At 47.7% G+C, this 27,110-nt stretch overlaps 1 protein-coding gene across 1 annotated transcript in view; it reads left to right on the forward strand.

Annotated features, from left to right (window-relative positions):
* ACO2 (aconitase 2) overlaps window positions 1-27,110 on the forward strand; it is a 51,871-nt gene that overhangs the window by 13,172 nt on the left and 11,589 nt on the right. The window contains exons 2-6 of the mRNA XM_082851034.1: window positions 14,757-14,893; window positions 19,012-19,270; window positions 22,572-22,664; window positions 26,482-26,640; window positions 26,866-27,016. Of these exons, the coding sequence (XP_082707160.1) occupies window positions 14,757-14,893; window positions 19,012-19,270; window positions 22,572-22,664; window positions 26,482-26,640; window positions 26,866-27,016 (799 nt within the window). The remainder of the gene's footprint in view (window positions 1-14,756; window positions 14,894-19,011; window positions 19,271-22,571; window positions 22,665-26,481; window positions 26,641-26,865; window positions 27,017-27,110) is intronic.

Consider the following 27,110-nt stretch of genomic DNA (forward strand, 5'->3'; position numbering starts at 1 on the left):
TTAATTAGGGTGGTAGTGTGGTGGAAAAAGTGTTGACTTGAGAATTAAGTGACTTGAGTTCTGCTCCAAATTGCTGTTAACTAGGTATGTGACCCGGGGCACTCTTCATCTGTCACGTGAAGAAAAGATATCTGGTGATCTGGGGACACTTTGGGTTTTGATAATCTGTGATTCTAGATGAACCATTTAATTAGCCAAGTTCTAGAGGGATGGGATTTAGGATGAGACTCCAACTGCCTACTTGACATCTCCACTTGGGTGTCGGACAGGAAAACTCCCGATCTCACCCCCAAGCCTGCTCTTCCTATTGCCTTCCCCATTTCAGTTTATAGCAACCCCATTCTTCCAGTTACTCAGGCCCAAAACCTCAGTGGTATTCTTGACTTTCCTCTCATGCCTCTTGGCCAGTTTGTTAGCAAATCCTATTGTTAGTACTTTCAGAGACTATGCAGACTCCAACCCCTTCTCACCACCTCCACCATTACCACTCTGGTCCAAATCACCACCATCTTTGCCTGGGATATTGTGTTGGCCTCCTATCTGGTTTCCCTGCTTCCTTCTATTCTATGTACAGCAGCCAGAATGGTCCTTATAAATAAGTAGGACCATGTAATTCTCATTCAGAATTCTCTGTTAGCTTCTCTTCTCACTCAGAGTAAAGTCCAGAATCTTTACTGTATTCTACAAGGTCCTATGCCCCTTTTCTTTTTTTTAAAGATTTGTTTATTATTTATTTGTTTTATTTATTTTTGGCTGTGTCAGATCTTAGTTGTGGCATGTGGGTCTTCGGTGAGGCATGCAGGATCTTTCGTTGTGGCGCGTGGGCTTCTCTCTAGTTGTGGCGTGCGGGTTTTCTCGTCTCTCGTGGTGTGTAGACTGGGCGGGTGGGCTTTGTAGTTTGCGGCACGCAGGCTCTGTAGTTGAGGTGCACGAGCTCAGTAGTTGTGGCGCATGGGCTTAGTTGCCCCATGGCATGTGGGATCTTAGTTCCCTGAGCAGGGATCGAACCTGTGTCCTCTGCATTGCAAGGTGAATTCTTTGCCACTGGACCACCAGGGAAGTCCCTAGGTCCTATGCAATCCCGGTCTTACCTCTTACTGTACTCCTCCTTGTTTATTCTGCTCTGGCTATACTGGCTTCCTTGCTGTTCCTTTTTTTCCCCCCTATATATTTTTTACTTTTAAATATTTACCATTTTAAGAATTTTAAGTATACAGTTCAGTAGCATCAAGTACATTCACATTGTTGCACAACTATCACCACCAGTCATCTCCAGAACTTTTTCATCTTCCCAAACTGAGACTGTAGCCATTAGACACTAACTCCCCATTTCCCCCTTCCCCCAACCCCTGGCACCCACTCTTCTCCTTTCTGTCTCTATGAACTTAATTACTCCAGGTACCTCATATAACTAATCACACAGTATTTGTCCTTTTGTGACTGGCTTATTTCACTTAGCATAATGTCTTCAAGGTTCATCTGTGTTGTAGCATGTGTCAGATTCTTTTTTAGGCTTTTACAAATCCTTTGTTAAGTCTAACTAATATTCCATTGTATGTACCACATTCTGTTTCTCCATCATACATCAATGGACACTTGGGTGGGTTGCTTCCACTTTTTGGCTATTTTGAACAATGCTGCTATCAACGTGGGTATACAGATGTCTCTCCTTGTTGTTCTTTGAACACAATGGGCACTACTTCACTTTGGAGGATCCTTAAACTTTCTGTCTAGAACACTCTTCCTTCAGATTACCTGTAGGTTGACCTTTTGTCATGTTGTTGTTCAATGTCACCTTCTCACTGGAGCCCTTCCCAACTCTCCTACTTTAAATTGCACCTCCCCCTACTTCCCTGGCTCCTTCTCGCAGGGCTCCTGCTTCATTCTCTCATGACACTTACCGATGTCTGACTGAGGTTTTACTTGTTTCTCTGTGTCTACTTGTCTGTCCCCTCCCCGCCCTTATCCTCCCGGAATGTCAGTCCCAAGAGGGCAGGGAGTATTGGACCATTTTGTTCATTGCTGTATCCTCAGTGCCTCAGACAGTGTCTGGCACCCGTAGTCACTCAGTAACTAGTTGATAGATGGACAGACGAATGAGTAAACAAATGGGTAAGGTTTGGTGGTAGGAGGGAGGGGAGACAGAGAGAATGACAGTGAAGATAGGTGTTTTTCACCAGTCAGCCCTGCTTATCATTTCTCATACTTCTGGCTGCTACTGAGATTATAAAGTTAGTGTAAAAACCTAGCTTTTTCTTCATCCTTGTATCTTACTTCTCCAGTGACTGCTACTATCCCCCAAAGACAGTCTTGTTCTGGGAAAGTTGTGTGATAGAGGTCACCAAAGTGTACAGACAGAATTGAGAGGATCAATGTGAGGTTGCACGTTTTAAATTTTTTGCAGTAAGGACACCAAAACAACAACAACCAAAACCAAAACAAAAAAACCACTGTATCATTCTCTGTTATCACCATTATTTCTTAAAAGGGCCTTTTTAACATCAAAGGTATAGGAAGGAAAGACTCAGAACAAAGAACATGTTTTAAATGTAATAAATTTGAGTTTTTAAAAAAACTTGCTACATTGTCTTTATTTTCTCCATTTTCCTGGTGGATAGTTGTGTGCAGGCAGGCATCAAGTGGGCGGGCTGAGGTTTGGGGTCCTCTGGTACAGTAGGTGGAATGCTGCAGAGAGCCTGGTGATGCTCTGCAAACGCCTTCGGTGACTGTCATTCGTTGTCGCTGTTTGCCTTTGATGTTTGTAAGTAATTTTTTTTTTTTTTTTTTGCGGTAGGCAGGCCTCTCACTGTTGTGGCCTCTCCCGTTGCAGAGCACAGGCTCCGGACGCGCAAGCTCAGCGGCCATGGCTCACGGGCCCAGCCGCTCCGCGGCACGTGGGATCCTCCTGGACCGGGGCACGAACCCCTGTCCCCTGCATTGGCACGTGGACTCTCAACCACTGCGCCACCAGGGAAGCCCATGTAATTTTTTAAAAAATTGAGTTATAATCGACATACAACATTGTATTAGTCTCAGGTACACAGCATGATGATTATATATTTGTACGTATTGCAAAGTGATCACCACAATAAGACTAGTTAACGTCCATCACCATACATTTTATGTAACTAATATTTTTAATTGGAAGTTCTCTAAGATAGTGTTTCCGGACTGCCTATGTCGACCTGTTATTGGATCATGAAATTAATGGGGTGCAAGTGGCCTTCAAAAAAAGATAATACAGAATGCTAAATGAAAAAAGCCAGACACAGAAGGCCACCTATTGTATGATTTCATTTACATGAAATATCTAGAACAGACAAATCCATAGAAACAGAAAGCAGGTCAGTGATTGCCAGCAGCTGGGACAGGGAGGGTGAAAAGAAAAAGGAGCAGCTGCTCAGTGTGTCCGGGGCTTGCTTCGGGTGATGGAGAGGTTCTGGAACTAGATAGTGGTTATAGTTGCACAGCATTGTAAATGTACTGAATTGTACATTTAATAGTTACAATGGTAGATTTTACCACAATGAAAATAATAATAGAGAATAAAAAGTATCAGTGTACATTGCACACGTCAGGTATTGTTTAGTGAAACTTCGTGTGAATTACACTCTCAGTACCTGCTGCTGGGCCACAACATAAAATGTGTTTTGTGCCTGTGTGTTTTCAGTCAAAATTTGGAAGTCCCCTCTCAAAGGCTCCTTTTAGCTCCGAACATCCTGTGGCCAGTATATGGATGTTGCTAGGATACAGTGGACTTTGAATGACTTCCTCCTTCCCTGATGACTCTCCACAAATGCCATGTGATTTTGAGCAGATCACTCAGTCTCTCTGGTTTTTACATCTGTAGCCAATGTTTTTGATTTGAACCCAAACAAGATCTTGTTTGAGCCCTGAGGAGGCCTTAGCCTCTTTTTCACTCGACCACTCGTATTTCCCCTGTACCTAACGCATACAATAGCCACTCTAACACACTACCACACCTTCTGTTTGTCTTATCACACCGTACTGTGGTCTTGAGGGCAGGGAGAGCATGGTGGTGTTCTAGAGTCTAGTGTGGTACAGCTAAGCTTTCCCCAGGTGTGCTGTAGCGAATAACATACAGGTGTGCAGAGATAATGACCCCCCCCATCCCCCAGCAACTAAGGCTGCCAGTTGTCTTCCAGCAGCAACCTGGTCTGTTTACCAAAAAGAATTACTTTGTTCGTGGGCCTTAACTTGAAAAAGTTTGGGAGCCATGTGGAAACAATTTCTGGCATTACTTGTTAAATGACAGGGATTATTCTCCATATTTTATAAGTATTTTAAAATAGAGTAAACAGTTTGACCATGCAGGGAGCTAATAATAAATGGGTAGCGTTCTGAATCTGGTGTGCTTTCTGTGACACCACTCTGGGTTGCATTTGATGTGTGCACATATGCATACCTTTACATCCACATCTGTGTGTAAATGAAGGCGAAGGCTGTGGCTACTCCAGAAAGACCTGAGCTCTGGGGTTTTCTTCCTTGGTACAGATTAATCTGTTCTGCCGTTGCTATGCTTTCCCCTAGGCCTTTGGGAGTAAGTGGGTTTATCTGATGCCTGCTTACTCGGGAGGAATATTTATAGAATCTCTGAGCTGGAAGGAACTTTGGAGAACGTCTAGTTCGGTGGTTCCCAGATATGGCTGTATCAGCGTAACCTGTAATCTTTATTGATGTTTAAGGCTCCACCTCAGGTGATTCTGATTGAGAGGTCTGGGAGCCCTTAGGGCCTAGAAGCTGTTTCAGTGAAACCTCCCAGGTGATTTTGATGCAGCCAGAATGATCTGCTTCTCCCATTTTATAGAAATGGAGGGACTTCCCTGGTGATCCAGTGGCTAAGACTCCTTGCTGCCAGTGCAGAGGGCCCAGGTTCGATCCTGGTCAGGGAACTAGATCCCGCATGCTGCAACTAAGAGTTCGCATGCCACAACTAAAGATCCCACATGCTGCAACTAAGATTCTGCATGCGGCAACGAAGATCCCATGAGCTGCAACTGAGACCTGGCGCAGCCAAATAAATAAATATTTTTTTAAAAAAAGAAAGAAGTGAAAAAGAAGGCACAGAAAGGCTAGATTATTTGTACAGGGGTGCATTGTGACCGAACTCGGAGGCCAGATCTCTGGACTCCCAACCCCTGAATGTTCCTTCTTGGCCCCCAACACCTCCTGTCACAGGGGGAATCTCACTGTCCACCATACTGCACACAGAGAAATGACCCATGGGGCGGGCACTCTGAGCTTGATACCTTCACCCGAATGTTGGATTTCAAAATTGGAGTTCAAGAAGAAACCTATAGTGATATTAGGGAACTTTGGTTCTCTCTACATCGGCTAAAAACAGCTTGCTGTCAGTCTCTTTCCATCCACACAGTATTACCTTAATACAAATTTGGGGAATTATAGGAGAAAATAATTTTCTGTCTTAAACCATTTTTTATAATGTTCATTTCCTTTACATACTTGGAGTTATTTCTTGAAGATAGAGTCTCAGATATGGAATTACTGAATCAAAGGTATGGATGTTCCTGTGGATCTCTTATTGACAAGCTGCTTTATGAAAAGATTGAATTATTTTGCTTTTAGTCCACAGCAAGCAGTCTGCAAGGATATTTATCTTTGGTTCTGAGCATTTTTTTAATTAAAAACTAATGTTGGTTACATTCTTTCTAATTATAAGAAGTATTATAATGATTCATTAGTAGAAAATTTGGAAAATTTAGAAAAAAATCAAGAAGGAAATTTAAGCCATTATGTCTAGCGCATGGATTTAACCATACTTGATGCCTTACTTAAAAGATTTTTTGTCATGAATTTTTACACATAAGTAAAAGTAGAAAATAGTACAAAGAACACCCATATACCTACCATCTAGAGTCAACAGTTATCAACATTTTGCCTTATTTGCTTCATCTATATATATATTTTAAAATTTTTATTGGAGTATAGTTGATTTACAATATTGTGTTAGTTTCTACTGTAGAGCAAAGTGAATCAGCTTATACGTTTATATATATCTCTTTTTTGGATTTCCTTCCCATTTAGGTCCCCACAGAGCATTGAGTACAGTTCCCTGTGCTATACAATAGGTTCTCATTAGTTATCTGTTTTATACATAGTATCGATAGTGTATATGTGTCAGTCTCACAATTCATCCCACCCCCCCATCTATATATTTTTTATTATTTTTTTTTCTGGACCATTTCAGAAGAAATTAAAGGCGTTGTGACACCTCATTCCTAAAAGCTTCAACATTTATCTCTTAAAACTAAGTCAATTAGCTATATAACTACAGTATCATTTTCTTAACTTCCCCACTTCTCCCAAAAATGTCTTTGGTAGCTATCTCTTTTCAAATCAAGACCTGATAAAAAAATTTGCATGCTGCATTGATTTTTTCTTTTTCTTTTTTTTTTTTTTTTTTGCAGTATGCGGGCCTCTTACTGTTGTGGCCTCTCCCGTTGCGGAGCACAGGCTCCGGACGCGCAGGCTCACTGGCCATGGCTCACGAGCCCAGCCGCTCCGTGGCATGTGGGATCTTCCCGCACCGGAGCACGAACCCATGTCCCCCGCATCAGCAGGCGGACTCTCGACCACTGCGCCACCAGGGAAGCCCTGATTTTACTTTTTTAGTCTCTTAATCTAGAACAGCACCTCCCCACTCCCACCCCGTCACACACACACCGTTTTTCCCCATGACATTGACTTGAAAGGGACTAGCCCAGATTCTCGTAGACCTTTCGCATTCTGGATGTAATTGATTATTCTTTTATTCCTTGCATTTCCCTTAAACGGGAAGTAAGGTCCCAAAGCTTTCTTAGATTCAGGTTAAACGTTTTTTGACAAGAATTCTTCATAGGTGACGCTGTCCCATCGGGAGGCACGAATGTAAGGTAGTCTTGCTGTTGGTGATGCTGTTTGATCTCTGGGTTGAGCTGGTGGTAACCAGATTCCTCTAGTGTGAAGGTACATTTTTTTCCTTTTACTTAGTCGTGATAAATTCCTGTAAGTTAACTTGCTGAAACAAAGGGTTTGCACATTTTTAAAAACCAGAACGCTTGATTATTGTCTTAAGTGCTCCTGACTGATCCTGCTGTGTATGCTACACTACAGTCAGCATGCTTTTCTGCACCAATTTGTCTTGTTCATTCTTTTTTTTCCCCCTGATTACAAAAGAAACTCACATATATCATGCAGCATTTAAAAGTTACAGAAATACTTAGCCTAGAACATAAAAGTGCCCATAATTCTAATCTCTAGAGATAATTGCTGTGAACAGTTTAGGCATATCATGTCAATTTTTTTCTAAACATATTTACATTTGTTAATTACTGTTATTATACAGAAATGGGCCCATACCATGGCATTATTTTGCTATTTCTTATTTTCATTGAATGTGTCATGAAATTTTTTTCCTGCCAGTAAAGGTAGATCTACTTCTTTTTAAATTTTTTTTTATTTTTTAAATATTCTTTTAAAAAATATTTATTTATGTATTTATTTGGTTGCACCGGGTCTTAGTTGTGGCAGGTGGGCTCCTTCGTTGCGGCATGCGAACTCTTAGTTGCAGCATGATGTGCGATCTAGTTCCCTGACCAGGGATCGAACCAGGGCCCTCTGCATTGGGAGCTCAGAGTCTTATCCACTGCGCCACAAGGGAAGTCCCCTCTACTTCTTTTTTTAAATCATGGTAAAATACATAATAAAGTTTGACATTTTAACCATTTTTGACTGTTCACTTCAGTGACGTTAACTACATTCACAATGTTGTTAGACCACCACCATCATCTTATTCTTGAATATTTAAAAAGGTGTAGAATGGCATTCCTTCGTGGATGAACCAGAATTTATTCAATCAGTGCCCTATTTTTGGACAATTGTGTTGTTCTTTTAAAAACAGTGATGGGGACTTCCCTGGTGGCACAGTAGTTAAGAATCCACCTGCCAGTGCAGGGGACACGGGTTCGAACCCTGGTCTGGGAAGCTCCCACATGCCACGGAAATAAGCCTGTGCGCCGCAACTGCTGAGCCTGCTCTCTAGAGCCCGTGAGCCACAACTACTGAAGCCTGCGCGCCTAGAGCCTGTGCTCTGAAACAAGAGAAGCCACCGCAATGAAAAGCCCGCACACCGCAACAAAGAGCAGCCCCGCTTGCCGCAACTAGAGAAAGCCCGCACGTGGCAACGAAGACCATCAATCCAAATGTGAAGCTAGATAAAGAACAGTTGTCTCAATAAATAAGTAAAAACAGTGATGTAGAGAGCGTCTTTGCTAGTCTCTACACTCATTTAAGTGAGTGTTTTTATAAGATAGCTTCCTGGAAGAGGGAAAGCTAGTCAAAAGGTACAAACGTTTTACATTTTAATAGGTATTGCCTAATTGTTTTTCAAAAACGTTCAACCTGTTTACAGTCTAACCACAAGCATCTGAGCCTGGCAAATTATTGATTTGTCCTGTTAACTATTTGTTCTCACAAGGTTAACCAAACTTGCTCTGTATTTAACCTTGCTCAATAAGGAAGAACTGGTTGGTAAAGTAAAAGCAATATTCATTGGTTTAATTAACTGATATTTATGTAGCACCTGTGTATCAGACCTGGTGTTCAGGCATGGGGAATTTTATTATGAATGAACAGACACAATCCCTCCCTTAGTGGATCTTACAGACTAGTGGAGACAGATATCATCTCACGAATGAACGTCAGAAAGTAGTAAATGGGCATAGAAGATAGGAGGCTCTGCTTGGGCTGAGAGTTCAAGAAGGTTCCCTAAGAAAGTGAAATTAATTTGGAACTTGAAGGATCAATGGGAATTACCTACACAAAGGGTAGATTGAGAAGGAGGTGGGCAGAGAACATTCTAAGCAGAAGAAACGGCATGTGCAAAGGCCCAGTGGCAGATCCCTTTAGACTTTGTACTGGCTACGGAAGTTCAGCATGTTTGGTGCCCTGGAGGAAAGCAAGTTTCTGAATTATTCAGAGACCAAATAGATGAGGTCTCTCTGCCAGGATCCCGTAAGCAGAAGGGGTTTCAGAGAGATGGGAGGTTTTCCAAGGCAAATTCTAACAAATTGCAGGTAGTCTGAAGGAGAGACAGAAGAGATGCTGCTACAGAGCTCAGCTTAGATTTTTAGAATGTCTTAGCCAAAGTTGGAAGGAGGGCAAGTAACTAAGGAGAAACACTGTGGCAGCTGGAATACATCAGAAAGGGGTCAAGAATGTCAAAGGCCCAGATGAGCTAAGGCTTCTGAAAAATGCTGATCAGCCAAAAGTTATGTTTTCAGTAAGCAAAAGAAGAGGATACCCCTTCTGCCAGAATCCAGAAAAGGAGCACAACCTCATCACATCTAATTGTGTGTCTGTCTCCTCCATGAAAATAATACAATATAACATACATTGAGGGCTTTCCTGGAGGTGCAGTGGTTAAGAATCCGCCTGCCGATGCGGGGGACATGGGTTCGATCCCTGGCCCGGGAAGATCCCACATGCCATGGAGCAGCTAAGCCTGTGCGCCAGAACTACTGAAGCCCATGCACCTAGAGCCGTGCTCCGCAACAAGAGAAGCCACGACAATGGGAAGCCTGCGCACCACAATGAAGAGTAGCCCCCGCTCGCCGCAACTAGAGAAAGCCTGCGCACAGCAGCAGAGACCCAACACAGCCAAAAATAAAAACAAATAAATTAATTAAAAAAAAATCACATACATTGAGCACATATGAACCCGCTCTGTGCCAAGCACTTAAAGTAGACTATTTCATTTACTATTAACACGTTTATCTCCATTTTCTCTGTGGGGAAGCTAAGGCTTGGTGAGGCTAAATAACTTCTCTAGGGCCACAGCGGGTTAGTGATGCTGCTGGGTTGGGCAATCTGACTACAGGTCTTCAATCTGAACCATCACACCATGCTACCTTCCAATGGGAAAGGATAGGCTATGTGGGGTTAGCGGGTAGCAGAATCTAGGGGAATTGGCTTATCCTAGAAAGAGACAGGTCTGCACTTGCATCCTGGATTCACTGTCACATGTAAGATTTCTGACTTAACCTCTATGATCTTCAGTTTCCAAATCTGTAAGATGGGAATAACAATTACCTTGTACCACTATGGAATTCAAAATTAGGCACAGAAAATGCTTGGCATGGAGCAGGTACTTAATAAGTAAGGCTGTTTTATTTTTATTCTAAGACTACCCATAGCCTAGTCTTCCTTTTATATGTGAGATATATGTGGTCCTGAATGAATGATACATGGTACCCTTGCCCTTGAAGTCAGTCTTTGGGTAAGCATATTAGTGTGATCAGCCTCTTCAGAGTTATACATGACATTTCATACACTTTAAACCTCTCACAGTTCGGCTCTGAAGCAGGGAACAGGGCTGAGATTTCACCCTTTACAGGTGTGAAAAACTCAGGCCTGGAGGAACAAAGTGAATTGCTTAAGGTCTCACAGCCAGGCTAACATCTTCTTACTTTTTTGTTGTGATTAGATTAGTGAAACGGAGTGTGAGTGTTGATTTCTGTAGGGCAACTGACGGGTCAGTCAGGCTGTCCCTAGTCGCGAAACAGAAGCGATGGCTTAGTGACATTTCAGTCAGGTGGTTATTGTTGTGGGTTGAAGACCCGGACCTGGGGATTGTCACTAAATAGATCACTGTTGGCTTGACCAAACGGCCACCCTGGGGAGCCTGGCCTGGAATGGGTCACATTTGTACTGAGACTTGAATGAACAGCCTGAGAGTTGTGCTTACTGTGTGTGTGGCTGACACGCACTGGGAAGGCCAGCCTGTCAGGACCTGGGGTGACTGACCCGGACTCCTGTAGACCACAGAGGGCTGGAGGTAGACAGAAACTGGTGCTGAAATTAAACCAAGATTAAGGTAGAGCTCTGCACAGAAAACCAAGTCTGTAGTACAGTGTGGCTTGAGCGGTCAGTGAGGAAGGTGGCTATTGAGGGGTTAGGAGGAAGGGAGTGATGCATGTGTCAGCAGTGAGGTGGACAGCCACGAGCTCAGCAAAGGAAGTGACTGTCCCTTTGCCCTCAGCACAGGGCATGGTTGGGCTATTGCAGGATTTAGAAACATGCCACGTAAAGGAAAAGTTGAAAAAACTCAGGGCTACCCTTGGCCTAGAGAAGAGGGGGTTTAGAGAGGACAGTAAGTCCTGTCTTCAGATAGTTGAGGGACCCCCGCCCTCAGCTGAGTTATTGACCTGGGTAAGGTTTAGGGTTACGCTGTTGTTTTGGGCCGTATCTTGTGGCTTGCGGGACCTTAGTTCCCCAACCAGGGATTGAACTCAGGCCCATGCAGTGAAGGTGCCGAGTCCTAACCACTGGACCGCCAGGTAAGTCCCAGGATTGTGTATTTTTAACAAACTCAGGAGATGCTGTTGCACCTCAGGTCTGGGAAGCAATATCCTGAGAAAGATGGTTGCGTTTATTTCATACTGTCCAGAGGGCAGACGCCCCCGCTACCTGAAAAAGCAGACTGTGCAAGGAAACAGAGAGAGGGAGAATATTTTGAAATTTTTCAGAAATGGATTGGTGGTCGTGTGGGATGATGAACTCCTGGCATGGGATGGGGTCCAAATAGCTTTTTAGAAAAATTGACTTGATGAACATTCAGGTTGTTCAGGCTTCCTAAAAACTCTTTCCATCCTTATTAATGTATAAACCTGAGCCGTCCCATGTGGCAACTTAACTTTAATTAAAGTTGAGTAACATTAAAAATTCCACTCCTCAGTCACCTCAGCACACTTCAGGTGCCCTGCAGCCACGTGTGGTGGGTGGCTACTGTATTGAACAGTGAGGATCTAGGACGTGTCCATCATGGCAGGAAGTCCTCTTGGGCAGCGCTAGCTGTTGTGAACAGACATTTGCACATAGTTGGTAAGCAGAGCAGTGTCATGATTAAGGATTGAGCATGTAGCTGGTTGATTTGTTATTAACACTATTGAGTTTATCTCCATTTTAGGGGCAGAGCTTCGGGTGAGGGCCTGGGGCAACAGCAGAAAGTGGGCCAGTCAGGCTGGGTTGGGTCCTGGTTGCTGCTCTGTGGCCTTGGTCACTGCATGAGAGCCTCAGTTGCCTCACTTGGAAAATAGGCTAATCATAGGCGCCGCTTCACTGGGCGGCTGTGAGGATTAGATGCTTAGCACGGTGCTCATCTCACACTAGGCACTAATAAATATTCTTTTTTTATCCCAGAGTTGTATTCTGTATGAACATATTATTTTGTCCTTTTTTTTCCAATCAGCATTATTACTTAAATCTATTTTTAAGTATTGATATGTGTCCATAGATTGCTTAATTGTCCCCTTACTGTTAGGAATTTGCTACTTCACCTTTTCTCTACACTATAATTATGATTACAGTTATTTGTTTCGCTTACTGGGCCAGACACTAGGTATTGTTCTACTCATTTTTATTTCTAAGGAAACTGAAGTTAAGGGCAATTAATTTACAAAAAGAGAGCGATAGATCTGTGTATAAACATTGGAAAGATGTCAAAGATATGTTGATAAATGAAAAAAGCAAGTTGCAGAACAACTTGTATAGCTTCTCATTTGTGTGAAAAACACAGGGGAGGCTGAATGTATGCTTATAAATGCACAGGGGTAATAATAGAAACCGTGCCAAGTACTTTCTGTTACCTCCTAGCCCTCACAATAGCACTGTGTGGAAATGATTACTTAGAGAGGGTAAATTGTCCTAGATGGCTCAGGTAGTAAATGGCTTGCCAGGTTGAAGTCCAGGTCCCCCTGACTGCCACTGTGCACTGGGCCTCCCACTGTAATGGCAGCGGCAGGCAGCAGCGGCCGTACCTGCAGCTGCAGTGTCCCACATTCCTCCTCTGCACAGGCTGTTGAAAGTCCTTTGGGACTCCCCTGGCGGTCCCGTGGTTAAGACTCCATACTTCCACTGCAGGGGGCACAGGTTTGTTCCCTGATCGGGGAACTAGAATCCCACATGCTGTGAAGCCAAAAACAAAAAAGGAAAGTCCTTTGATTGGTGAGTTCTTCACCCCTACCCAGTAGGGCAGAGAGTGAGGGTCCCCTGGTGGATTTTTAGCTGGAGGGCAGGTGGATCTGCAGTCTGCACTGGGAGGTCGCTTCTGCTGTGGCAGGTCAGGGGGTGGCGGGTGGGGTGCTGTTTCCTGATGGGGTCTGCCCTCCTCGCCGGCCACCTGAACAGCGAGTGGCAGCTGTGCATTTGTATTGGTTTAGATGCTGAGGTCAGCAGGATTTGGCTTTAAATGTTCTGGTGACATATAGAAGGGAGCCTGGGGCAGTGGCTTGAGCTTTGCCTCTTTCCTTGCCCAAGGGTATGACTTCCTAGACGGCGAACACCACTGTTCTTTCCCTCTGTCGCTTCTTTGGGTTCATCTATTCCTCCTTGGTCAGAATGGACCCTGTGAAGTTTGTCATCCACAGTTTAAAATGAACTAATACAGACCCCTTCATAACAGTTGCTTATCTGTTGCTGCATAAGAAGTCGTTGCTCCCAAACTTAGAGGATTAAAACAACAATACACTTTTCTCGCACACAGTTCCTGTGGGCCCGGAATTTGGGAGCGTCTTGGCTGGTGGTTCTGGCTCAGAGTCGCTCAAGAACTTGCAGTCCAGGTTGTCGGTCAGGGCCCTGGTGATCTGAGGGCTTGGGCTGAGGCTGGAGCACTGGCTTGCAAGATGGAATGCTTACACGCCTAGCAAGGTGGTGCTGGTTTTTGGCAAGAGACCTCAGTTCCTCTCTAGGTGGGCCTCTCTGAGGACTGCTGAACTGTTTTTTTGTTTGTTTGTTTTTTTGCGGTACGCGGGCCTCTCACTGTTGTGGCCTCTCCCATTGCGGAGCACAGGCTCAGCGGCCATGGCTCACGGGCCCAGCCGCTCCGCGGCATGTGGGATCTTCCCGGACCGGGTCACAAACCTGTGTCCCCTGCATCGGCAGGCGGACTCACAGCCACTGCGCCACCAGGGAAGCCCTGCTGAAATGTTTTAACAGCGGTGGTGACTGTCTTCCGCCAGAGCCATCAAAGAAAGAGAGAGCCATGCAGAAGCAATCCTTTTTGCGGCCTAGCCTCAGAGGTCCCCTGGTATCACTGTGCCATTCTGTCCAGTCAGTCGGTGAGTCTGCTGCACATTCCAGGGGAGCAGGATTAGGCACCACCTTTTCAAGGGATGAGGAAACATCCAAAGCTCATGCATAGGTTTTCCTCACTAATTTTTCCATCTATTCAACCATTAGTTATTAAATCTCAAATATGTGCCAGGTCGTCCAGATACAGATGAATAAGACAGACAGAGCTTGATCCCAAGCCCCAAGGAACTTATAGGGCAGGCAGGATAGCAGCTACCATTTGGGTGGTGCTTCAGAGCTTAATGGGAACGTCCACATATTTTCTCCTTCAACCTTCCCAGTAACTATATGATCGCTACAGCTGGTTGTATCCCCATTGCCCAACTTTTCTGGTCCTCAGATGATAGAGGATTTTCTTAAGTGGACAGAATTTGACTTTGATGCAGAAATTCTGACTGTAAATCCCTTACACTTTTCTGCTACCACAGGCTGTGTTCCTTTTGGCTACTGTCTCATCCCTGTGCCTCAGGTGAGGAAACTGAGGCTGCAGTCACTGAATAGCTCTTGACACTTGAATTCTTTGCTTTTTTCACCATTCTGCGCTGTCTCTCAGGGGTGGACCGCTCTAAATACTCCACTGACAGTCGCTGCTGTCCTTCTTCTTGCAGAAAGCCCTGGGTGTGCGGCAGTACCATGTGGCCTCGGTCCTGTGCCAGCGGGCCGAGGTGGCCATGAGCCACTTTGAGCCCACTGAGTACATCCGCTATGACCTGCTCGAGAAGAACATTAACGTCGTCCGCAAACGGTAAGGCTGCAGGGCGAGCTGCGGAGACTGCGAGAGGGTGTTGGCGCTTCTGGTGCCGCCTGCCCCTTTCGGGCAGTGTAGGAGGTGCTTGGGAAAGGATGGTTGGTCATGGTGGTGGCAGGATTGAGTCGTTTAGGGTACAGCGGTCCCTGCTGAGGAAGGGTGTTCCAGATCAGTGGTGGACCTTCTGTCCTCTCTGCCAAGGAAAAGTCTGTTAGCAAGAAGCCTGGAGATGTGGGCCCTAGGGAAGGTCTCAGGCACTCTTCGGTGCTGTGGCCCGAACCTTCCACCCACTCTTTCCAGGACAGACGACTAGCCCTGGGCCATTTCTCTGGGATCTGCCGGGCCCAGTGACTTCAGAAATACATATATTTCCCCTTCAGTGCGTAAGCCCAGGGGAGAGCTCAGCCTTGAGACTCAGCAGGAATCTCAGGTGGGATCTTGAGCATATTTTTTTTCTGGACCTCTCTTTGCTCCTTTGATAAAATGGCAGCTGTCTTTGCACTGCTGTTCTGTGTGCCAGGTTCTGGGCTAGATGCTGGCACAGGAGGGATGAATAAGATACCACAAGAGGATGCGGAGTGGGGGCTGGTAGCGCCAACCAGCGCTGCGCCTGAAACTTGAATGGCTGCAGACAGAGCTGCGCGCTTGCCTATCTGGTGACATGGCCCTGGGAGGACGAGAGAACCAGTATGAGTACACAGTGTCCCCATCCGCAGTAATAGCTGACGAATGGGCTCAGGTGGACAAAGCCACACTGTGAGTGAGTGATGGGACCTGGTCTCCAGGCTCTCGTCCAGTGCTCTGGCCACTGTCCCACACTTGCTCTCTGTTGCCACTTTGCTTCCTCTTTACTGGTATCCTCACTTCAGTTTTACAGGTAAGGGACTATCTTAGTCTTTATCTGCTGTACCTGCAACTTGGCATCACCTAATTGTAATAAAGACCTCTTAATGCACATCAAGGATGTTCATCTGATTCAGGTGGTGTAGGCCTTACTGCTCAAAATGCGGCCCATGGATCAGCAGCATCGGCATCAACAAGAGCACTGGGAGCTTGTTAGAAATGCAGAGCCTCAGGCCTCACCCCAGACCCACTGAGTCAGAATCTGCAGTTTTAACAGGAGCCCCAGGTGACTGGAGTGCACATCAAAATGTGAGAAGTGCTGGCCAGGTTCCCATCTGGTTCTAATGTGTAGTCAGGGTTGAAACCACTGTCCTCATCACTGTGCAACCTTATAAAATACTTTTTCACCAGAAAACACTATTTATTCTTAGAGCTCTCAGATCACAGCTCAGTGGAAAAATAATAGATTTTGCTTTAGTCTGCAAAACACTTCTCCCCTGCTCTTTATCATGCTTAGAAGGAGAGTTAACATAGAAGCTTGCTTTGAGATAACTTGACAAAAAAGTGTTCACCATTTTGTCTTTGCTTTAAAAAAATTAATCAAAAAACTGCCCTTTGGTTTTAATTTTTATCAGCAAAATTAACCCTCCCCCTAAAATTTTTCCTTTGCCTTCTTATTCCAACTCTGCACTAACCAGAAAGTCCAATCAATAACTTCTAGCATTTTCCAGATTAGTACAGACAAGAGATGTTCCATTTTCATTGTTGCCATAGAAGAGTGGTTCTCGCTGGAGGTGGGGTGAGGGGTCGATTTTGTCCCCTAGGGAATGTCTAGAGACATTGTAGGTTGTCATAATCTGGGGTGGGGAGTGGTTTACTGTTACCTAGTGGGTAGAGGCCAAAAAAACTGTCACACATCCTACAGTGCAGAAGACAGCCTCCACACTAAAGAGTCATCTGGCCCAAACTGTCAGTTGTGCCATAGTTGAGAAACCCTTCCATAGAGAAAGAAAGCATAAGTGAGGCTGTTCTAAAAAGATGCTAGTGGATTAAAATAGATGTAAGAGTGTTTTAGAGGGCCAGGGGATTTGCAGGGGGACGATTCCTCCACCCTGTGACAGAGGGGCCTGATTCTGTTCCTGGGAACTGGGCCTCTGTCATCCAGTGAAGTGGGGGACAGATGGACATAGAGGACCCACCTTGCCATCCTCAGTTAATCCTCAAGGAAATGTGGTGATGAACTCGTCCTTAGGCTTTTGTCATTGTCAGGCTTTTTTATACAACTTCAGGCATTTGCTGTCAAGGTCTTTGGTTTTAAAGCTCATGTGCTATTTTTCACCTCCCCTGGACGCAGAAGGAGGGGCTGTGCAGTGAGTCACTGCCTGTACACCGGCCTTGGAGATGCTGCCACAAAAAGGGGGCAGGCTGTACTTCAGGCCAGTGCTATTTTTATTCAAGGTTCTCATGACAGCAGAACTGAGAGATTTTTAGAATTGCCAGTTGCTCTGCTGTTGCCCACAGAGCCAGCACCCTAGGAAACTCTTGCTCTCAAGGGGTTAGGTAAACTTGGGAGTGAGGGACTAGAACCCAGACTAGCAGAAGGACATTTCTCTGCTTTCCCAGCAGAGTCGTATTGGTAATAGCAACAGCAGTAATGATAGTAATGGAACACTTAACTGCAGGCCGGGCCCTGTTCTGAGTTTCCAGATGTTATTGAGAGACAGTATAAAGCCACAATGGCTCCTTGCATTCTAGCTCTTCCACTCAGTAACTAGCTCATGACCAGGGAGGGTCAAGTTACTTCACCTCACTGTGCTTCAGTTTGCTCATCTGTGTTGTGAGGATAAAGTGAGTTATATACATCAGAGTGCTCTGGGCTAAAAGTAAGTGCTAAGATAAAAGTATAATGACAGAAAGCAGGTGAGTGGTTGCTTGGGGATGGGGGCAGAAGGGAGGGATTATAAAAGGGGACAAGGAGACTTTTGGGTGATGGAAGTGTTCATTATCTTGACTGTGCTGATGATTTCACAGGTGTATTCATATGTCAAAACTTACCAGTTGTATACTTTAAATATGTGCGGTTAATTACACACCAATTATATCTCAATAAAGCTGTTTAAAAACAAGTATGTGCTATATAAGTGCTATCTGTTATCTCTTTCCAATACGAGCCCTGGACTTTAGAGACGGACTGGGAGCTCCCTGGGAGGGGCAGTGGCTTATCTGGTTACACGGTGTGTTTAGTACTAGGGTCAGGTCTAAACCCAGAGCCTCTGACTCCTCGTCCCATATATGTTTTTTTTGTGGCTCGTTGGGTGTGAGTGGAACTGTGCCCCTCCCGAGGAGCCTTCAGGTTTGGCCTAAGCTTTGAGAACGGCGGGAGGCAGAGTGTGAGGTCCAGGCACGTGGGGTGGCAGCTGTGCTACAGCGGCAAGCAGCAGCAGGGAGCCTCAAGGTCAGGGGAGGGGGGGTGAGAGTTGACCCGCGCCCAGCTCGGTCTGTGCGGGGGTGGGGGCGGGTGGGGGGGAGGCTGTGCCAAGGAGGCAGCTGAGTCCTGCCCGGGCGGCACCTCCCCGGGGGCTCTGACGAGGAAACAGGGTCTAGGAAGAGGGGCTCGTGAGAGGCCAGAGGCAGCTTCTGTTCTTGAGAGCTGACAGCCACACCTGTCTTCATGGGGTGAGAGCGAGTGGAGCCAGCAGGAAAGGCTTTAGTGTAATAGGGTAACAAGGCCTCTAGCACCTGAGGCGGAGGGTTGCGGGCGGAGCGTGAGGCGGGTTGGGTGAGGGGTGCTGGTGCAGAGTCTCTGTCTCAGTGGGGCTGAGTGCACGGGGGAGGTGGCCGTGAACAGAGAGATATAGAGCATCCAAGGTGAGACTCTGGCTGCGAACTTGAGCTTCGAACATCACTCTGCTGGGTCTCTGTTACCTCATGGTTGTTTTACTAAATGACAAGGATACAGTAAGGATTAAAAGATGAGACATACACGGAATAGGTGCCCGTCAGATAATAGCAATTAACTGGAAAAAGCAAATATACTTCAGGGAAAAATAAAACAGTGCCGCCTCTTGTGATGTTGGCATTCATCAAGTGGTTTTGGACCTAGCGAGTGCCAGGTGCTGTGCCGTGTGCTGGAGCTACCACAGTGAGCAGCACCGATTCATCTCCACCCTCGTGGGGTGCAGGGTGCCCGCCGTGTGTGCGGAGAGGGAATGGCTGTGGCGGACGGGGGCCCATGCAGCTGGTCCCAGGCCATCCCTCCTTTCTCCCGCCAGGTTGAACCGGCCTCTGACCCTCTCAGAGAAGATCGTGTATGGACACCTGGATGACCCGGCCCACCAGGAGATCGAGCGAGGCAAGACCTACCTGCGGCTGCGGCCTGACCGCGTGGCCATGCAGGATGCCACGGCCCAGATGGCCATGTTGCAGTTCATCAGCAGTGGACTGCCCAAGGTGGCTGTGCCGTCCACCATCCACTGTGACCATCTGATCGAGGCCCAGCTCGGGGGTGAGAAAGACCTGCGTCGGGCCAAGGTGAGCTGAAGGTAGCGTGGGAGGGGCGTGGAGGGGGCCAGTGGGTGTGACATGGGATGAGAGACAAAACCCTTGAACTAGGGCATTACCCCCAAATTCTAATGGACTCTTTGGTTTAGTTTTTTTTTTTTTTTTAATTTATTTTTGCTCTCTTCTACTTTGAAAAATACCATTTGCCCTTTGTGAAGCTGTTAGAAAATACTGAGAAAACCTAAAGAAAACAAAAATCATCCTTAATCTTACCATAATAAAGGTATTCTTTTCAGGTCCTTTTTCTGTAATAAAACAGAATACTTTATAAGAAAAGTGATGCAGATGTCGGGTTCTGATACCTATCGCCACTTGCTCTGGAGAAGGGACTTTTTAGTTCCCATGCTGCCACCATCACATGTGATCACTCGTGCTCTCGCCTGGCCCCTGGGGACCTTGTCAGGGAGGGAGGCGAATAGTGTCGCTGTTGGTAAATTTGAGGCGGCCAAGGCGCGTGCATCAAGTCCCACACCTGCATGGGGGCGAGGTTAGGACCAGACCCTTATCCCTTCTCCCAGTCAGGGCCCTCTTTTACTGATTGACCCGCTTTGTGGGCTTTCTTCTGTGAGTTTCACTTAACAAGGTAGAAGGGGCTGGATGCCACACTGAAGAGTTTTCCCCTTGGATTCCTCTCACTCTTATGAAACCAAATTTGTGCTCCTTCCTCCAGGCTCTACTTGTGGTGCCTTTGTGTGTGTCTACTCTTGGCAATAGCAGGTCTCTCCCAGCTCTGGGCCTCCACCCTCCCCACCCCCTCCCCGTTCCTCGCAATGGAAGTGGGCACTGCTCTTGGGGGGCCATTGGCAGGAGCTGAATGCTGGCAGGGCTGCAGCCTGACTGGGCACAGAGCAGAGCATGCAATTGAAAGTGCTTCGGCTCCCAGGGTCAGCACGGCTCAGAGAGCCTCTCAGACCCATGGGAAACGCTCAGGGCAGCTTTCCCATTCAAGCCCCTTCTTCCTACCTTGGCCTGCTCGTTTGTGTCCTGGTGGGACAGAGGCTCCACTCAGCTGAAAGAGCCCAGCTTTCTGTCTGGTGGTTTCCATGTTAGCAGCAGCGGTGGTGGTAACTGGTAACATTACAGGGGATCCTTCAGTGCTGGGAACTGGGTCCTCTTCAGCCCTAGGGGTGAATGACTGCCTGCAGCAGGGCCACCACCTTCAGGATCTGGCCCTCCCCTTACTTTATAGTTTTAAAATCTACTTTCTGGAGATGAGATTCACAAAATCATAGGATTTCAGGACCCATTCCCTCATTTATTTAACAAATGTTCATTGAACATTAATTATGTGCCAGGCACTGTGCTAGGTGCTGGGACTCAGTGTGAACATGACAGACAGGGGCTCTGCCTTCTGCCCTCATGGATCTTAGAGTCCAGTAGGGAGACAGAAGCTAAACAGTCACACAAATTGGTAACTGCCAATTTGGGAGAGTGTGGAACGCTGAAAGTATAAGAAAGATGTCTGATTTAGACTTTGTTGGGGAAAGGACAGCCTCTTTTGAGGATGTAACATGTAAGCTGAGATGTGTACAGATAAGCAAGAACGTTCTAGACAGAACAGACGACCTAAAGACCTTGAGGAGGAAGAAACCTGGTACTTTTGTGGAGCTGGAAGGGGGCCTGTGGGCCTGGAACTCTGAGGTGGGTGGGGGCAGGTGCAGGCAGGGCCTTGAGGACTGTGGGCGCCCTCCTAGGAGTCGCTGAGGGGTTTACGCAGGAGAGGGATATGGTCAGATTTACATGTATTTGTAAAGGTCCCTCTGGTTGGAGCTCAGAGAGGCAGAGTGACCTGTCCAGGGTCATACAGACCACCAGAGAAGTATCTAGGCTGAGTTCTGGTCGAGACTCTGCCACACCACTCTGGCCGCCGCGCTGCCTCTCTTTCCACACGCAGACACATGAGCAAATGCACACACAACCAGCTGCCTCCTGCGCTCAGTACCAGTTTTACAATTGGTGACTGATTTATAAACGAAAAACCCAGTATATTATTAATCAGAAAGAGACTGCCTTGGATACCTAAGTTCTTGTCTGCCGTTCTTTTACTTGGGGGAACTACACGGGCCCTTAGAAGGATGCATGGTTGGTGTGGAGTTTAAATGAAGGGGGCTGCACGGTATTGAGAGTGTTTTATGGAGGGCCCAGCGGAATCCACAGTGAGTCCTTCCTCTGTCTTGGAGCGCGGCTGTCCCACACCCAGAGGCTAGCAGGTCTCTATTCCTACTTCCTCCTTTGCAGCTCTGTGCTGTATGCTATGGTCCCATCCCTTTAGTCCCTGGGGTCTCACCTATCCAGGGACATGCCATGTCTTCCAGATAAACTCTGGCCTACATCCGTGTGGTGGGAAGCCTTCCCTTCCCCCCGAGGAAGTTGTCTCTGAATTATAGGTATAGTGGGTACCATCCTGTTTTTTGTTTTGTTTGTTCAGAGCATGGTCCATTTCACGGTCTTTCATTTGGGGCCCATCAAACATATTACCCAGTGTTGAGCACCTACCGTATGCCAGACAGTGGTCTAGGTGTTCTGAGATGTAGTCTCTGTAAGGGAGGTAGCCTTATTTCTATTACAACGTAGCCCTCAGCTCTGTGGTTGGACAGGCCTGGGTTCAAACTCTGGCTCCTCTGTTTAACCCTGGGATCTCCAGCAAGTTATTTCACCTCTGAGTTTCTGTTTTTGCATCTGTAAAATGGGCTTGGTGACATACTTCCCCTGAGTTGTGAGGATGTTTAGCGTGGTGCCATTTCCATAGTGGACATTCAGTAAATGTCAGCCAGGATTGCAAATGAGGCATCCGAGGCGCCAGTGGAGAAACAACACCCAACATGAGGCGTGGTGGGACCAGGCCGTCCACTCTGTCCCACTGCTTCCCTTTGAGAGTTCCCCTCCCCCACACCATGTCCCAGTTAGTCCTGTAGTCCCATGCTTACCCCTCACTGCTGGCCTTGGCTGAGGACTTGAGTGCCAGAGGGACCCTTCTACAAATAAGGAAACTGAGACCCAGGGCAGGGAAGGGATTTGTTTTGGACCCACTCCCTGGCCAGGTGTCACAGAACTGGGCTTTGTCTCTGTTCCCTGCTCTCTCTCCTGGGCCTGCCAGCTGAGACTATGGGCCAGCGTCCAAGCCCTTTTGGAATTATTTGTAGACGGCCTCCAGGACAGGGCCTGTCTTCACAGTGCCAGCATTTCAGAGTCAGAGGGGAGGGGTGGGGGAGGGCGGAAGGCATGAGCAAACTGTGTTACTAATGACCTGGTTATTGATTTGTCTCCATAGGACATAAACCAGGAAGTGTATAATTTCCTGGCATCTGCAGGTGCCAAGTACGGCGTGGGCTTCTGGAGGCCTGGCTCTGGAATCATTCACCAGGTAAAGCAGGGCCTGGCCTGCCTTTGTGGGTGGGCAGGGGAGCGGGCTGCCCTTAGGGAACCAGGGAGCACCTCCAGGCCTGTGGGAGCCTGGGGCTCAGGCAGGCAATTGGATGACATTTTCATCAGCCCTTAGACTCCTCCGCCTTCATTTTAAATTTAATTTTCTTTTTTCAAAATTAATTAATTAATTATTTTTTGGCCGAGTTGGGTCTTCATTGCTGCACTCAGGCTTTCTCTAGTTGTGGCGAGCGGGGCTACTCTTCATTGCAGTGCGCGGGTTTCTCATTGCGGTGGCTTCTCTTGTTGCGGAGCACGGGCTCTAGGCATGCGGGCTTCAGTAGTTATGGCGTGCAGGCTCAGTAGTTGTGGCGCACAGGCTTAGTTGGTCCGCAGCATGTGGGATCTTCCCAGACCAGGGCTCGAATCCATGTCCCCTGCAGTTGGCAGGCGGATTCTTAACCACTGTGCCACCAGGGAAGTCCCTAAAATTAATTTTCACTGTGTCAAGTTATACATTCTCACTCTCCGTGTGAGAAATTAAAATAGTCCCTTCTGACCAGCTTTTTAAGGTTGACATGTTTTGTGCTACACCTTCTTCTAAGCATTATGGTATTGTATTGTTTTTTTGTTTTGCTTTTTTCCACAAGCGTTATACCTTGTTGTGTGGATAGCTAGCACTTGATGAGCACATTCCGTGTGCCAGGCACTCGGCAGATGGTAACCTACTGGGTGCTCGCCGTGACCCTGTGAGATTGGCGGTTTTATTGTCCCCACTTACAGATGAGGAAACTGAGGCATGGAGAAGTTAATCTCCTTGCCCAGGGGCACCCAGTTGGCCGATTGTGGGGCCAGGCTTTGCATCCAGGCGGCCTGGCCCTGGAGCCAGTGCTCCACACTGCTGTGCTGCGTCACGGCCTCCCATCACACCGGGAGCTCTTCCCCTCTCAGTGCACAGAGTGCTCCTCAGAGCCTTTTGGCCCATTGTGGGTGTCCTGGAGGATGGAGGGGCCAAAGGTCACATGGCCACATCAGTCAGGAGTTCTCCTGTGGTCTCCCAAGGATGGATTTTCTCTTGGTAGGCAGTTCTGGCGCGCGCGCGCGCGTGTGTGTGTGTGTGTGTGTGTGTGTGTGTGTGTGTGTGTCTGGGGAGATAGGTGATTAGCTTTCATCAAAGGTGTCTGTTCAGGGCTTCTGACTGGTTTGTGGGGTGTGTGCTGGTTTGTGTCCATTTGCCATCCATCCTGTATGTGAAACCTGCCTCTTTGTACCTTCTCAAGGTGACCTTTCTCCCCACCTCCATCCCAGGGCTCACTTCCAGGCCTTCCTTCAAGATGAGCTGAGTCAGGCTGTAATCCGACCCTGCATGGGTTCCTGGCACTGCCCCACTCTGAAACCAGAGCCACAGATCACTGCTCTGCCCTTTCAAACCATCGCCCTTGCCAGGAAGGGGCTCCCCGGGTATGGCATGTCACACTGGTCTGCAGGGGCCAGAGAGCCTCTCTCAGCAGCAGGGCGAGGGAGTCAGGTGGACCCAACCTTGGCCTTTTGTCGTCAAGGGGACCCCAATCCAAGTGTCCTCCATTCACCTTAGTACAAATGCTGAGGCCGTTTTGGCAGCTTCTGGGCCAAAGTTTGGGGTCGTGAGTGATGGCAGCTCACACCTGCCAGTGGCCACCAGCTAAGTGTACAGCCTGATATATTTCTTTAGAAAGAAAGTTCCCAGGAATCATGTGATCTCTGTGCAGCTTTTCTTTCCTCTCCCCCTTGACAGTAGGCAGCTTTAATCTGCCATGTCCAGATTAAATCTTAATCCCTTTCCCTCTGCCTTGAGTCCCTTGGCAGACCCTTCCTCCTCCACAGTTCTGCTTTCTGGTCACCTTTGTGAAGTCCTGGCCCTCCGGTGCCCAGCATTGGGGATCTTGTGATCCTGTGTGGGACCCTTCACATTATGGCCACAGTGTATGCTGAGTGTGCCCTGTGGGGACAGGGACTATGGCTTATTTATTCCTCTCTAGCTCTGGGCCTGGCACCAGGTCAGTATAGAATAGATCCTCAGTGTACATGTGTCATGCAGGTAGATGGCTGAATTTCTAGTTTTATGTTCTAGATGTTAGTCCAGCCTAAAAATACACTTCTCCACCACACCCCCGTCTGCCTAACCGTATGCAGCCGACCACTGAGGTCACTGTCACAACCAGCTTCTTTGTGATGCTTTCTGCAGTCCTCGGGTCTGTGCTGACCACTCCCTTTTGGACATGGACCACACTGGCAGTCTACATGGTGTGACCACACTGAATTCTGTGTGTCTGGTCTTCATGGATCAGACTTTTACAACCTTGAGGAGCTTTAGAGATTAACTAGTTTTAAATCTTTGTATGTGGCCAAGGAAAAGGAGGGCTGGAGAAATGAAGCAGTTAAACGGCGTTCTCTCCAACAGTTGTTTTTTCTTAGGGATTTCTTCTGTGTTGGCCTATTCTCCCAGCCAGCTGCCTCGTTTCTGGAGAAGGAACCAGGTCTTCTAACTTTCTGTGTTCCCAAGAGGCGAGACCCCTGGACCCTTGCTGAGTCTGCTGAGCAGATGCCTAGCCTGAAGCAGAGGCCCTGGGGTTTCTGTAATATTCTGGGGAGACTACCCACCATTCCGTCAGTCCTGACAGTTCATAGAGCCTTTCGCATCTCTGATCTCATTTATCCTCCCCAACATCCTTATGTGTGTGTTGGGCCATAATTGCCTCTGGCAGCAAGCAACAGAACCTCAGGTGAAGGATCTTGCTGCAAAATAATAAATAAAAATAATGCCTCTCTCAGACATTATTACAGCTTGACGGACATGTTCCTATCAAGTGCTCACAATGATCCAGTGAGGGGGGCACTGTTATCAGCTACTTTTTACAGATGGGAAGCTGAGGCTTGGAGGGGTGAAGTGACTACCGGTAGGTGGTGCGGCCACACCGCAGACCCAGGCGTGGCCTTTGGCTGCAGTTTCTTCAAGCAGCCCCGCTGCAGCCTCAGCGTGTCCAGCACCTCAGCTGTCAGGATGGTGGGCGGGGCTGCACTGGGGGAGCTGCCCCCGTAGCTCCTTTAAATATCCTGGGGAGAAATGCTCACCGCCAGCTCCTAGCTCCCAGCTAGGAGGAGTGCCTCGACGAAGGGAACACTGAACTCGGAGAGGTAATGCGGCAAGTCATCCTCTTCCTTAAGCAAGTCACTTCTGTTCTCAGAGCCACCTCCAGGCCACTGAGGCTAGGGAGGCGTTGTCTATACTTCTTTTTAGTTCAGTGGTGGAAAAACTCCTGGCCTGTGCTCCCGTAGGATTCCCGGTACTTCCTTGTGGGTGCTGGAGCCAGGCCATGAAAGATTGTCTGCCCTGTTGAGAAGCCAGATAAGCACACTCCCTGTGTCCACCACGTGAGGCAGTGGGTGTTGTAGGGGAACACCTTTCAGGGGTCAGCACTTGTCCCCAGGCCTGTCACACGACACACTCTTGTACCTAGTTCATCTGGTTCTCGCCACAATCATGGGGTCGAGGTGGTGTGGCCGTTCTTAACAAATGAGGAAACTGAGGTGCAGAGAGGCACTGACAAGCCCAAGTCATACAGTCAGGAACTGTCAGAGCAGTTTGTGAGCCCAGGCCGCCGGTCTCCCAGGTCTCTGGCTCGTCCAGGCCACACTGGAGAGGCCCCATCCTGGAGGGGTGCCTGGGAATGGCCCAGTGGCCCAGTGTCGGTAGGGGGCAGTTTTGCAGACCCCTTTGGAGCCCTACCTCCATTCTCTCCTGAGGGCTTTTAAGCTTAAGATCTTGGATTCTTTTTCAGATCATTCTGGAAAACTATGCATACCCTGGGGTTCTTCTCATTGGCACTGATTCCCATACCCCCAATGGTGGTGGCCTGGGGGGCATCTGCATTGGAGTTGGGGGCGCTGATGCAGTGGACGTCATGGCTGGGATCCCCTGGGAGCTGAAGTGCCCCAAGGTGAGGGGTAGGGAAGGGCTCATTTCGGGGTGACAGCAGAGGGGTGGTTGGCGGGGGTGAATGGGAGATGTGGGACCCGAAAAGGATGAGAGAATAGGTCAGGCTCAGATCTCTTTGGGAAGGAGGCAGGGATAAATAAGCTGAATTCCAGCAGGTAGATTCCTGGTTGGAACATGTCACATGATACACAGGCCTGTAACTGCTTCCTTTCCCCCACCTACTCAGGTGATCGGTGTGAAGCTGACAGGCTCACTCTCCGGTTGGACCTCACCCAAAGATGTGATCCTAAAGGTGGCGGGCATCCTCACAGTAAAAGGCGGCACGGGCGCGATTGTGGAGTACCACGGGCCTGGCATAGACTCCATCTCCTGCACTGGTGAGGAGGGCGGCCACGTGACATGGCTCTCAGCCTGTGCTGGGCCCAATGGGGCCTGCAGTTGAGCCGTAGAAGCAGTGAATGGCCTTCCCCT

This window comes from Leucopleurus acutus, assembly GCF_964270905.1.
Source record: "Leucopleurus acutus genome assembly, chromosome: 11".
In the NCBI taxonomy this organism is placed as follows: domain Eukaryota; kingdom Metazoa; phylum Chordata; class Mammalia; order Artiodactyla; family Delphinidae; genus Leucopleurus; species Leucopleurus acutus.